A 14,887-nucleotide genomic window follows, 5' to 3' on the forward strand; every position below is an offset into this window, starting at 1 on the left:
CCAGGAATTATCACTATAGTCATCAAAAGTTACCGGGTACGTTTAAAAAGGTGGTTCCTGTTAAAACCTTTGCACTCTCCGCTTTTATAATACGGTCATCAATTTATTTACTTTAGTAACATTTGCAACATTTCTTCCTAACCGATATACTTTGCATCACATGCACTGACATATTGTATTTTATGAAATTACACCATCTCCGGTTACATCCTTTTAAGGTCAGTACCCTCATCCAATCTAATATCTTCAATGGACTTGTTCCTGCATTAACCACTTTCCTCCATACACCTGTTCCCCTCCCCAGATCTGTTCGGATGATTTTCCCTTTTCCTTGGTGAACTATTTATAACCTTCATAGGATGACTTAATAATTCCCACTGTCGATCTAATTTCCTCTAGTCCACTCACCCACCGATCGACACACCCATCCAGCCACTTCCGTGAGCAACAACAACAGTCTGATGACTCAGCACACACACACACACACACACACACACACACACACACAGAAAGGGAATGGGGGGAAAGGATGGAGGGAGGTGCAATGCAGGTTTTATAGCAACTTCACACTCAAGAAATTATTAAGTCCTTCAACTAGATGACCTAGTTTACACTTTATGATTGTTACAACAGTGTGGATCTTCTTGTCAAAAGGAAATGGGGTGTTTTTTACAAGTTTTTGACTTAATGAGTTTCAAGTATTAAATTTTACTTTGCTCTGAATTACGTCACCAATCCTTAGGGAACGATATTTTTGTAAACTTCCTTTTTTAATAGTACTCAGCACGAGCGAATCACTCAACGATGCTGAATTAATAAATACTGTTGGCCTCTAGAGAAAACCTGCCCCCTGACAATTACAAATTTATCCTGGAACTTAGTAATACTAAACCTGGCTCTTGCTTTCCCCTCTCCTAGTTTGCACAACGATTTTATTACGAATTAATACGTAAGAATTAACTACCAGTCGTGATTAGTATCAAGAAAAGTTTGTGCAAGCTGGAAGGAAAGTAAATTAAGAACAACTTGGAAGAATGAAATGCGATTTTACATTTAATCGAGCTCAAAGGAAAGCTGCAAATTATTACTTACAACAAAATGAATGTTTAAGTTACAAAATGAATGCTTATGTTACAAAGAAACTTAAGGAAGTAAATTCACTCACTCACGCACTCAAACTGTCTAACACTCTTTAATCTGTAAAACAGGAAGAAAATACTGGTAAATGGAGAGATACAGAGTCACAGAACTGCACGGAGACTAGGTGATCTGCTGCTCACTGGTCATCGCTTTTCACACTGCTCTTGATGACGTCCGTCTCTCGGGGTCAGTTTCAGACTCAGTGGAGCGACAAGAAGTCACAGAGCTGCATGAAGACATGGCAATCTGCCGCTAAGATACCAGGGGTGGTCTTCGGAGATCACTGCTACCTTACACTGCTCTAGGAAGCATGCCAATCTCTCATAGATGGTGGCTTCTAACTGCCATGTTCATATGCGAAAATGATGCGATGCAAGGCATGTTCGCCCGAAGAGGGCGGAGCTTCCTCTCCCGGCAGTTACAGGGACGGGCGAATGGTTATACTCATACTAACTTCACTCAGTGATACACTAATGTCTGTGCATAAAGAGCCACTCCTGAAACAGAGATAAATGTTTCGAAAATTCGTTCCAATTGGAGTGCAAATGCTGGATGGTTAACTGAACTGAGCGAAGTTTGATGGGATTTTCAGTGGCATTCATAAACTTCCATAACAGTGCAAAGTCGCAAATTTACGACATTTCATCCTATCAAAATGAAATTTTACTTTTGGAAAATTTAACAGGAGCTAATACATATAAACATCCTAACTCTGGCACACGTAATTCACACTGTGGTGTGTATCCTGCTACAGGGGAAAATCACTCCCATCAGTGAGTGTACAGACCTTGTATTTATGTTAATAAAAACCATCTGGCGTTAGAGGAAATGGAATACCAGAGAAGATGAAATCGAAAGAGGGCTAAGGTGGAGTCAACGGAAGAACGAATAATGAAGGGCCATAAAGAAATATAAAATGAATATAGGAACCTTGAAAAATATGTAGAAAAAAGGGTCGTTCAATACTCTTCCACCCTGGTAAAAGGCAGTCAGCCGGAATACAACTGGTTGCGCGAACATTTAAGCTAACCCTCATTTTTTTTTTTTTTAAGTGTAGTTATGGAGCGCCTCTAGATGTTAGTTATGATTCCACCGCATCCCGCATCATAAAGTGTTGTAAGCAATAATTCAGAAAGGTCAGATTGAGTTTACCATCACCAAATGTTTCAGAAAGTTTCGTCAAAAGCTGGAAACTTATGAATCTCTCGTTTTTTGGACTCAGTATTTTGCTAAGGTTATCATAATACATTTTATTTTTTCAGTTGAGGGCAAATGTATGTAACACGGTTCAAAAGCTGTTCGATTATCTTTAGTAATGACAAGTGCTCGTGGACCCTTCGAGCCCCTCGCACTTGCTCCTGGGGAGGGCTCTCGCGCTTATGTGCTGTTCTAGTGTAATGTTGTCACTATCGGCCGTCAAGGCGACATAGAAGGTCCCATGATGGTCCGTTTATGTGCTGTTCTAGTGTAACGTTGTCACTTGGATTTTTTGCAGCTAACCAATTGATCGTGTTATTTGCAGCTTCGGGAATGGAACCCAAGTTGTCCGAACGCAAGTCCGAAATACACACACAGACACACGGCTACTGCTAGGCCTATAGTATATCTTAGTCCTACCTATGGCCAAAAAATTCTACGGAGATCCTATGCTGGGCGCAGGGAGCAGCGTTTTTTTGGTCAAATTGTGATCGCTCATTAAATATAGTAATAGTTTTTCAATCGTGATGGGACCAAGTTTTTTAACATCAGCGAATTTTTTGCTATTTTTGTGCCATTTCTGTTGCGATTTGAATGTTTAGTATCGGCTGCCCAAAACACACACACACACACACACACACACACACACACACACACACACACACACACACACACACAGCAAGTGCCATTATATATTAAATTCAATTTTCATCACCTGAATATTTGACCATGCCAGCCAGAATGGTATTATACACATATGAGGTCATCATTCTTTATCAAACACGGCGTAGAAACAGATATTATATATGGAGAAAACCAATTCCTCATCAAACATGTTGTAGACAGTACAGTGACCTATGTTGTTTGACGCATCCCAAGTGCTCATCAGTCACTGTCGGCATGTAAAGTAACTTGATATCTCCTAAACTACGATAATATACTGTTTTAGGTTTTGCCACACCATGAGTAAACGGAGAGGACTGGGAATGAGAGAATGACTTGAGGAATTTATGAGTGAGATGCTGGAGGAGAGGAAGCAGTATAGCGAGGATGAGATGGAGATGGGGTGGAGAGATATATAAATGAGGGGGGGGGGAGATGTGAGTGCAAGGGAGGGCAACCTGATAGCAAAGGAAGGAATTACATGAAGTCATTTAATCTGCGGTCATTCCTTCTGTAATTATGACATTTAGCTATAGATGGAAAGATACAGACAGACAGATAGACAGATAGATGGACAGAGAGACAGAGAGAGATCTGTACACAGATAAACAGATAGATAAGCAGATTGCTAGACTTTATCGTCTTGGAAGACACAAGAGGCTCGGACACTGGAGTGTGTGACGGGTCCAACGGGAGGGCCTCGGAGGAAGTGTGGTAATGGGCGCTCTTAAGTCATGTCACTGGGGGAAGGATGTAGCTGGCATCCATAAACACACACACACACACACACACACACACCGAGCACGTATACCCATATAACACATACTGCACTACACCACACCACATACAAATACAGAGATTTACGACTGCACGTGTAAGCGTACCGGCACATGTAGTATACACATGCAAACACAAAACACCACACACACTTACACACACATTCGGACACAGACGCAAACACGTACTGATACAGACACAGACACAGATAGTTCACAGACACAATCATTCTACAAATTGTCTGGTACAACGCTAAAGAACTGGTACTGCACCTCGGATCCGTAGAATGTTGAACAGCATTGATAATAGAAAACATGAAATAAAAAAAAGCCGCAATATAACAGTACAAAACATAAACAGAAGCGGCACCGACATAAAAAAAAAAAAAAAAACATCAACAGTAGCAGCGACAGTAACAAAAACAAAAGTATCAACAACAGCAGCAACAACAATGTGAACACCACCACCATCCTTGTCACCACCTCCACCACACCATCACCACCAACAACAACAATCAAGCTACGTCATTAACACCTTCCAACATTTTAGGAAAAGCGATAGATAGAACATGGAATGGCACACCTCCTTCGTTTCAATATATTGTCGCTTTCAGTGATACTTCTTATACTTAATTTTTGTTCCTTACAGTCAACTATGGGTATATCTCTTGCAGTGGACGTTTTAGATTCGCTCTTGAATGATTTTTTCCAGTATGAATGGTCTCCCCCAGATGAAATTATAGCGGCTAGTAACAGACAGAACAAGCTCAGATAATCCCTCCAATCATTCCGCTGCATAAATCTGCCTGCTGACAAGTGAGGAAATCCATTATTCCCGTCACGACAATGGCATCTTCTCTGATACTTTTTCGTAACTACTGTACTTATTTGAGCGTTTTTGTGTGTTTGGTTGTTTGGCTGTTTTGCGTTTGAATGTGCTTGTCTGTTTGAGCTTATGAGGTTATGTTACTGTTTTCTCCCTTAATAGTATTTTCACAGGACTAGACAGGACCGTAATGTGTGCAGCACAATTATATGTGTTTGTGCCTATATATATACAGTATATATATATATATATATATATATATATATATATATATATATATATATATATGCCAGCAGAACATCATCAGTCTAACTCTTCTGACATCAGTGATCTTAGTGGTAGCGTGGCTGGGTGGCAATAACTGCTGGTCTAGCAATGTACAGGACAGTTTCATTAATAGATTCCCAACTAATTACTCCAGATTACAACCTTGGTAACTTGATTTTAGATATTAACAGTCGGTAGGCGGATTGATGGATAAATATGTACGTAGATAGGTAAGTAAATAGATGAATATAGACATATTGGCAGAGATAGATAGACTGACGAAGATAATTTTAGATAATAAATATCCATGTATAGTTATCGTAAGGACTAATGAAGCAAACTCCAATCTGCTTCTTTATCAGCCATCCATTAGTTCAACACAAATTGTGGTGCCAGTAGTTGTAGCCCAAGTTTATGTGGAGCGTAAAGTCAGTGCACTGCAGGTTGAAGTTGACCCTCTCACGCATTCCACCGTCCTCCATTTGTGGTATAAGGGGAGAGCTGAGGGATGTTTGCATAACCGGGCAGTGAAATTGTCAAGTTATATCAGTAATACCATATGAAAGTGTTCCTCCCCAGCATCTAGGCAGTGTAAAAGACCAATTAACGCTTCCCCAATAATGACACGTATGCATTCACGAACAAAATTACAGTCAGTTTCTGACTGTAACCCTTACTTTTTTACAGTAAGATTATACCTCTTTTCTACAGGATGATCGTGGGAAGGATAGTGATCTGCCATTTATCTAGTTCTTCCTGCAAAAGGATCTAAGTTACGGCAGGAAACTGATTGTAAAAATATTTAGTTCCTCCCACCGGTGATCATTAATTTTTTTACAGGTTTGGAGAGGTCATCTATAGCGCGTTAGCTCTGATCTGTCAAAGATTCCTGACACTTTTAAGCTAGATACCATTAATTACACGTTTCCTCTAATCTAACAAAGGTTCCTATATTTTTTAACCAGATTCCAGCTGTAGCACATTTATTATAATCCGTCAAAGATCCCTAATGCTTTTCAGCTAGATGTCATCTTTAGCGCATTTACTCTAATCTGACACATATACCTAACACTTTTCAGTTAAACTGAGTAGAGAGAGAGAGAGAGAGAGAGAGGGTTGCTGGCTTTGTGCTTTCGACCATGGTTCAGGACGAAGAACTAGGGTTAGTGGTGTCTTATCAAGGGTTAGAGTTGAGTATCAATATTACTAGGTACAGGGGAGACTCGTAACATAAACTCATCAAATTTCACGCAACCACAACATAGTGTTTACATATGAGAATGGCCCACGTATGTCAGATGAAAACAAAACGGCTACTGCGAAGGACGATTCTAACCTTCTGTGTTGCTAATGATTAAATTATATCGTTTTAAGTTTGGACATCCTGTACATTCTTGAGTCCTGAGTTTAAAACGCCAAATTCAAAGTGTTTTGTATTAATTGACATTATTAGGTCTGGTTCTGCTGTGAAATATTCCTGCCACATTCTTACTACCACCAGACGATTTGTACCCAATATAGGAAGGTTTCTAGTACTGAAGGGTTAATGAAGTCTCTATCAAACCCCCTAGTTCCAAAGGCCTCTCTTGAAATAAATGAAATCATCCAGATGTATTAACAGTATAATCCAGGAAGTGTCACATAACTAAACAGTATAATCAAGATCCCCTATGGTCTACAAAGTTTTCAGGACGGTAAAAAAAAAAAAAAAAAAAAAAAAACTTGATCACACAACCTGAGTGACTTATTTGATGAGAGAGAACTATGATGGAAAAAGTCCCCTAATAAAATTCTGCGAGCCAGACATTAAATATAACAAGGAAGTAAATTTAAGCAGATGTAACATCTAGAACAGTAATAAAATCTTTCGTGCAAGTGTGGCCACACTAAATGAACGTAACTGTGGGATATATAAATATGTAAATAAATATCTATCTATCTATTGCCAGACGCCTCAATCCCGTTTGGGGTGGCCACAAACAAATCGCCTCTAAGTCGCCCTGTCCCCCGCCATTTCACTGCCCTGCTCCCAACTCACACCCCCCTCTCTCATATACCTCTCCACCCCGTCCCTCCATCTCATCCTTGGCCTCCCCCTCCCTCTTCCCCCCTCCACCTCACTCACATACACTCTCTTCGTCAGTCTTTCACCCTTCATTCTCTCCACATGGCCAAACCACCTCAGTGTGTTCCTCATAACGCTTCCTATCACATCCACATCCACACCACAACGCTTCTTTATATCCTCATTCGTCAACCTGTCTCTCCATGTGACTCCACAGGCTCCTCTTAAATAACTCATTTCCACGGCTCTCACTCTTGACTTGTGTCTTTCCAACAACGTCCAAGCTTCACTTCCATACGTTAGAGTTGGTATCACAATACTGTCATGTAGTAACTTTTTCACTTCCATGCTCACTTCCCTGTTTCTTATTACTGCTTTCAAAGAACCAGCAACCTTTCTTCCCTGCTGTACCCTTTCAAACACTTCACCCTCCAAACCTCCATCCTTACTCATCACACTACCCAAGTACTTAAACGTACTCACATTTTCCAATTCCTTACCATCCAACCTCGCTGTACATTCACTGACTTCACCCCTCTCAAAGATCATCACTTTACTCTTCCCTACATTCACCTTTAGATTCCGTTTCTTACACACTCTCCCAAACTCATCCACCAAGCCTTGCAGCTCCCCTTCGTCTTCACTCAACAACACAGTATCATCTGCAAACATCAGTACAAGGAGTTTCCAAACACTATCCTCTCTCACCAGGGCCACTCCAACATCCACTACCCTACTTTGTACCTCTTTTATATATATATATATATATATATATATATATATATATATATATATATATATGTGTGTGTGTGTGTGTGTGTGTATGTTTGTTTGTATATATGCAGAGATAAAGTGATACAGAGTTCGAGTTTACATCGTCCTGATGAAAAAAAAAAAAAAAAAAAGATAAATGGATGCTGTTTTTTAAATCTGCTGCATCGCTGGGATACAAAATATTTTTCTTTGACATTATCTTCCAGCTCGACGATTTTCATGCCCTCTTCACCAAGTTCAAGTCTGTCATCATGTTTGTAAGGCATTTGTTCGTTGGAATTACAGGTTATTGGAATTGTTATCTCGTCTCTGATCATAAGTTTCCTGAGATTTCTTATATATATATATATATATATATATATATATATATATATATATATATATATATATATACACACCAGTAACTGCACAATGTGTAAATCTGCAGATCATAATCAAGTTCATTTATCAACATTATGTCCAGTCATCGTTAGAAGACCCTATAAAGCACCTTGACCTCACCTGCTATGGATAGACAGTTATCTTGAACGAAGCGAGAAATAACTTGAACTAGAAACTATTAAAACAACTTGAAGACATGGTCAAGCATAAGGGTCATTTTGCTTTGCATGCCCTCAAGTCGTGGTCTTATGTTAGAATAGTCAGAAAAATGATATGGTGGAGATTTTAATTTAAGCATTGAAAATTTGCTTTTGAAAGCACCATTTTGTGCTATTTTTTTGAAAATTTTCCAATAGACATCTGTGGTAATAGGAGGCACTTGTAGTCTGTTAGCGTGGTAATGGCAGACAAGGTGGCATCGCTTCCTATCTCCCACTATACCGCATGGGACTTGGCTCTGGGAGATAGGGAATACTTGTTCCTGAACCTGTTGAGCCCCGCCACTCTCTCTCTCTCTCTCTCTCTCTCTCTGCTTATATATATATATATATATATATATATATATATCCACAGTATATATGGAGCCTCCGTGGTACAGTGGTAAAGTGTGCGTTTTCGTACACTGAAGAACTAGGGTTCGCACCCCACCAGGGTAATAAACTTTGGGAGCGTTCTTCTGGCCACGTACTGCTTGGCGGACATAAATGGTGCTGTGGTTGAAGCAGTGTCGCATTCTATAAAGTATGCTTGCACCCAGTCGGCTTGTGTGGGTCGATTACACTTGGTTCATAGACTACACACACATCCAAAGCCACTCCAACACTACAATTACACTTACAAGCACTTCTCACCCTACTGTACATACAATCTCTACCAGACAGCCTAAGCCACTTGGTAGATACATTGGCTGTATCATCCCCACATCGGTCGGGATAGGCTGGTCCTGCAGTGGACACACAAGCGGCTGATGAGATTACGTACAGTATATATATATATATATATATTCAGTAATCACTCTAATATCCAGACGCCCAATATCCGAACATCCCCACTAACCGGACATAATCGTCCCGGGATCCAGTATTCCCAAAATGGTCCGAAAACCGCAAAAAAAAAAAAAAAAACGAATTTTTCCCGCCCGTAATTTGAACTTGCCACGCGCGGCGCGGGAGAGCATTGTTGTGGTGCGTCATTCCTCCGACGTCCGATAGAGCGCTGCTGCATCCTCCCCACTTTCCGCCCACCTCTCGCCGCGAGTGCACGCTCATCGTTATGGCTGCCCACGTGCTCACTTTTGTGGTGGTGCATTACCTGCTGCCGGCACTCCTGCTCCTCTCGGGCCTCCTCTTAGTGTGTGTGATGATGGCCCCGCCACCTGAGAAAAGGAAGAGAGTGGTGTTGACTCTGGAGAAGAAACGGGAGATATTGGAGAAAGTAGATGCGGGGTGGTCTTCTTCCCGCATCCTCCGCGAGTTCAACCTGGCCCGATCTACTTTGTTCGATATTAAGAGATCCCGAGACAAACTCATGCAGTACACGGCTGACTTCTCGTCGAGAAGCAAACGCAACGTGGAGAGGAAGGTGATGTTTACTCCCAAGTTTGCTGAAATCGACCGCTCCATGTTGATTTGGTATCGACAGCAACGTGCTGCTGGTGTGTTGGTACGTGGAACGGAGCTGAAGGCTGCTGCTGAGAAGTTCGCCAGGCTTCACGACGTCCTAGACTTCAAGGCATCCGAGGGTTGGCTCTTTGCGTTCAAGTTACGGCATGGCCTTACCAACCGTAAAGCTCATGGGGAAGCTTTGGACGCTAACGAGGATGGAGTTGACGAGTTTCGGCACAAGGTGAAGGGCTTGATCGACAGGGAGGGCCTCACTCTCGGTCAAGTCTACAACGCAGACGAAACTGTTCTATTCTATTGCTCTTTGCCAACGAACACTCTAGCCAAGGAGACGGAGAAGCGTGTACCTGGCCGCAAGCTCTCCAAGGAACGGATATCTGCTTTGTGTTGTGCCAGTGCTAACGGCATGAACCGGCTTAAGCCCGTTGTTGTTGGCTGTGCAAAGCAGCCTCGGTGTCTTCGTGGGGTGATGGATGTCCTTCCTGTCGTCTGGTACCATTATTTGAAGGCATGGTTTACAGCTGTGATCTTCAAAGACTGGTTCCACCACCACTTCGTCAAGGAGGTCATCAATTACCAGACGAAGATACTGGGAATCCCGCGTGACCAGGTAAAGGCCCTCCTTCTCCTCGACAATGCACCTGCCCACCCGTGCGACAAGGACTTGGTGGCTGAGAATGGCCTGATTAGGTGCATGTTTCTGCCACCTAATACGACTACTCTCATCCAACCAATGGACCAAGGAGTGATCGTGGCAACAAAGCGCCTATACTGATGGAAGTTCCTGGACAAGGTGATGGTTGTTCTCGAGGTCGAGGACGAGCGCAGGGAGGGACGGGACACACGAGGCCAGCAGACTTTGGAAAACCTTCGCTGCTACAACATCAAGTCTGCACTGTACAACTGGGCTAGTGCATGGAAGGAAGTCCCTGTGAAGACTCTGGAAAATGGTTGGTCTCGTCTGCTTCTCGGAACGGATGTGGAGTACAATTTTCTAGGGTTTGACGTGGATGACGTCCATGCACGGCTACTTACGCACGGTGACAATGTTGATGTGGACGATGTTCGTGAGTGGTTGGATGACAATGAGGGCGATCCTGGGTATCAGACATTGTCTGATATCGAGATCGCGTCTTCAGTTGCAGGTGTCAGTACCGAGCTTGAAGATTCCGACGAGGAAGGCGACGGTGATGCGGACTCCTCTCAGCATGACACTACTCCAGCCATCCCCAAGCTGAGAGCACTCCGGGAACATCTAGAGTTCGTCCTAGACTACCTGGAACACCCGGACTGCGACAGGGAGATGGGGCCCTTGGGACTTGTGGAGGAAGTGTGTGTTTTCAGGCAGCACATCATCAATCGTCAGAATCGTCGGTCATTGCGTCAATCAACCATGGACAGTTTTTTCAGGCCCGTGACCCCGGCTGTGCCCAGCCCTGGCTCCACTCCATTCCCTCCCCAAGACAGGCCCTCATGCTCCGAGCCACAGCCCAGCACATCAGCCAAGGTGGAGTCACCGCTCGACGTGAGTTTGCGGCTGTCTTCAAAGTCGTCTGCAGTGGGTACGCCATCACCACAACCCAGCGACGCACCCCTAGGTCATCTGCCAGTGATACCCTCGGACTCTGACAGTGAATAAACAGCAAGAACTTCTCCACTAGACCACACGGGAATTTACAGTGTTGTGCAGTGAAAAAAACAGTGTGTTGTGTTGAGGATTTACAGTTGTGAGTGAAAAGACTACTTTGGAACAAAATTTAACGTAAATAGACTTGTTTGTTTTCGCTTTAGAAAATTATTAGAAGAATGGGAAAAGTTAAAGTGCAGAGTGCAAGACTTAGTAAGTTACAATGGAGCATTAGTTAGACAAGAGTGCGCACTGTGAAGAGAACGGATTTCTGTGTGCGATTGACTAAGTTCTTTGCAAGACTTCATGAACAGTGTACTGGAAGTGCTTCAGGAAATCCTTCTTACTGTCAGAGTCCGAGAGGAGGCGGTTATTCATCGAGGTGGCCATGGACTTGCTGTAAGTAGGCAGAATGTTTCATACTGTACTTTTTTCCATACTATACTTACCTCAAACACCTCATTTCACTCTTTAATGTCCTTTATTGGTGTGAATAGGGTGTTAGGAGCTATGCATGTGCAGTAGGAAGGTGTTTTTCTGAGTTAGGGTAGGTTAGGGTCCATAAGTACCAGTCCAGGAGCCAGTCACCAGAATGTTTAATATTGTATGAACCTACTTCTAAACCCTCATTTTATGCTTCTTTTGCATTTATTTCAGTCATTTATGTGCCTTATTGGTGTGATTTGGGTCTTAAATAGGTGCTATGCATGTCCAGAGGGAGTTGTATAGGTGTTTCTCTGAGTTAGGGTCCATAAGTACAAGTCCATAAGCTGGGGCCCAATATCCGGACAGGACCGCTATCCAGACCTGCCTATGGCTCTATTACGTCAGATATTGGAGGGATTACTATATATATATATATATATATAAAACCGTACGTGAAGGTATAAACAAACCCATAGTATATGACTGTAATCTTTACATCGCAAGTGAGAACGCGAAATTAATAAGGTTGCGTTATGTTGTGAATAAAGTAACAGCAACGAGATAGAAAGGTCAAACTGTTCATATTTTCAGTCACATTTCATAGTTAAATAAAAATTGTGGGTCTGTGTCCGTCCTCACTAGCTTGGAATCAGGCTCTTCTAAGTGGCATAGGAGGCATCGGAACATGGCATAGGAGGCTTCGTAACACCTCCTCCTTACCAGTTTATTGTGCTTGTTATTCCTTAACATTGTCTTGTCTGATATTTATATAAGTGTTAACATAGTCTGCATAAACAGCATGCAAGAAGTTACTGAAGTCTAAAGTGCATAATAAATTGCCAGAGAAGACGTGTTACGAAATCTCCAAAGCCAGTTAGAACACGAGCCTTAATGACACGGCTCTGTTCCTTCCGCCTCCCTGTACACACACACACACACACACCGCCACTACCACCACCGCCCTCTTTCCGCCGTCACCGCTTCCTATTTTTGGCATCAACATATAGGTTATGGAGTAAAAGAACACTCAACACACCCCTACCAAATTGGCTGTTGAAACTGGAGTCCATAACTTGGGGATATACTGTAGTTCAATAACACATGCTTTCAAAATAATTCCTTCTTGGTAGACCAAGAATGTATGATAGGTACTTTCTGTGCCATGCACGTTGTTCTTGGCAGGTAAGACTTTTGGGCTCAGTTTGTTTCCAGTGTAAACGCGTTCACTCAGCCGGAAAAGTTGGGACCTGGATATAAAACAAATACTGTCTAGGGGAGGATTAGGACTTCGCAAAAGTTAGTGACTCGACATGGAGTAGATAAACAAAATTCTAGTCCACCTTCCTCCTCATCCTCATCCTCCTCGTCCACCTCCACATCATCCTTCTCCTCTTCTTCGTCTTCTTCAACAACGAAGTGAGCTGTTCAGCAACATAAATCTGCTAATGGCTACAAAAAGACATCATGTTCTATATAATCATTCAGTCTGCAAACGATTTTACTGCATTTAGATGAGAATTCTGCAGTCTGGGGTGTGTGATGAAGCCACTATGTCCCGACACTTCTGAATATTTTTCGTAAGCAATAATAAAGTTGTCTGAAGTTAGCAGATATAAAATATTAAAACCCCTCATTAAAGTAACTGTGTTAACAGTAGCCTATACATAGCATCCTCTACTGAGAATTATTCTGGAATGGAGAAACTCGTTTATGGTAGTAATAGCACAAAACAAAGGGCGTCTCAGTCGAGCATATAATGAAGATCATTTTTAACCACTTCACTATCACATATCTCTCATAACTGAAGAAAAATTCTGTAAGAGAAAAATTACAATCCGTATTATGGTAGCGGCGCGCGACTCAGAGGTTGTTATTATCGTGCCCTGACAACCTGCCCCTCAACAGTGCATCCGATTTCGTGTATGAGACGCATGTGATTCGTGTATGTTTGTGTATTATAATATTCGTGTAAAATATAATCGTGCATAATAACATGATTCGGGTATAATATGATACGAAATCGGACGCACTTTTGAATGGTATGTTGGCAGGGTACGATAATGACAACCTCAGAGTCGTGCGCCGCGACTATAGTACTGTAGTGGTTAATGGGGATTGCGTCTGACCCATTTTGCACCAGAGTGTAAAAACAGCCTATCTGCCAGTGATAAATTAATCAATCAAAAAGTCATTTTCTCATTTTCTTTTCTATATCAAATTCTCTTATTTTCCTGCTTGTAAGGTGGATGTTTATTAAATCCTGCAGTACATCGGCCGAAAAGTCCTATCCCCCTCCCTTATTTCTCTTTCAGTGTAGGCTACTTTGAGTAATACCGTGGTGATTACACTGATCTGGTGGGAGTAAGAATAAAATACAAAATACGTCCTGGCTGTAGCACATTAAACAGTTATTCTTGTAAAATTATATACATGCTTATATTGAAAGAAGTCACATATGCACATATGAAGTTGTATCTTCTCAGTAAGCATCATTTCCATATACAACTGTTTATCACACAGCTTCTGACAAATTCATGGCACTGCAGATCCCAATCATTCACAATATACTCACATTGTTTACTTCTTCAATGAGCTGACTTGAGTTGTAATAAATCCCTGGACAGAAGAACGCTGAGATGAAGAACTTGTAAGATGCAGTTCACGATGGTTTAATGATAAGTAAAAAGAGATAGATAGATATATAAACACACAGACACGGCAAAAATGAAAAGGAGAGAGAGAGAGAGAGAGAAGAATATTTGAGTGGGGTGCAAGTGGGAGCTGGAACCAATTTGGGCTGAGGGAGTTGTGACAGTGTTGGAGAGACCAGAGCCGGAGATGGAATAAGAGAAAAGAAGAGACAGCAGGGGGAGCAAAGTGTGGAGAGAGAGAGAGAGAGAGAGAGAGAGAGAGAGAGAGAGAGAGAGAGAGAGAGAATACTTAGCAAGGAAAGAGCGAGATGTGGAGGGAAAGACGACATAGGATCTAAAGAACGAGATGTTGAAAGGCAAAGTATAGTAACAGCAAGATATTCACCAAAGAGACCTAGATGAGAAATGAAAGCTAGATATTGACAAGGCAATGGTATGGATTAGGAGAGCAGAGGTAGGGAATACTGAGGTA

General features: G+C 42.0%; 1 protein-coding gene across 1 annotated transcript in view; it reads right to left on the reverse strand.

Moving 5' to 3' along the window:
• Nucleotides 1-14,406, reverse strand: part of LOC145398038 (uncharacterized) — a 151,586-nt gene extending 137,180 nt beyond the window's left edge. Inside the window, exon 1 of the mRNA XM_080271001.1 lies at nt 14,337-14,406. Coding sequence (XP_080127127.1) covers nt 14,337-14,338 — 2 coding nt within the window. The 5' untranslated portion in view covers nt 14,339-14,406. The remainder of the gene's footprint in view (nt 1-14,336) is intronic.
• Between the last annotated feature and the right edge of the window lie 481 nt (nt 14,407-14,887).

The sequence above is a fragment of the Coenobita brevimanus genome, chromosome 5, assembly GCF_032717465.1.
Source record: "Coenobita brevimanus isolate Jiangsu-jjx chromosome 5, ASM3271746v2, whole genome shotgun sequence".
NCBI lineage: Eukaryota > Metazoa > Arthropoda > Malacostraca > Decapoda > Coenobitidae > Coenobita > Coenobita brevimanus.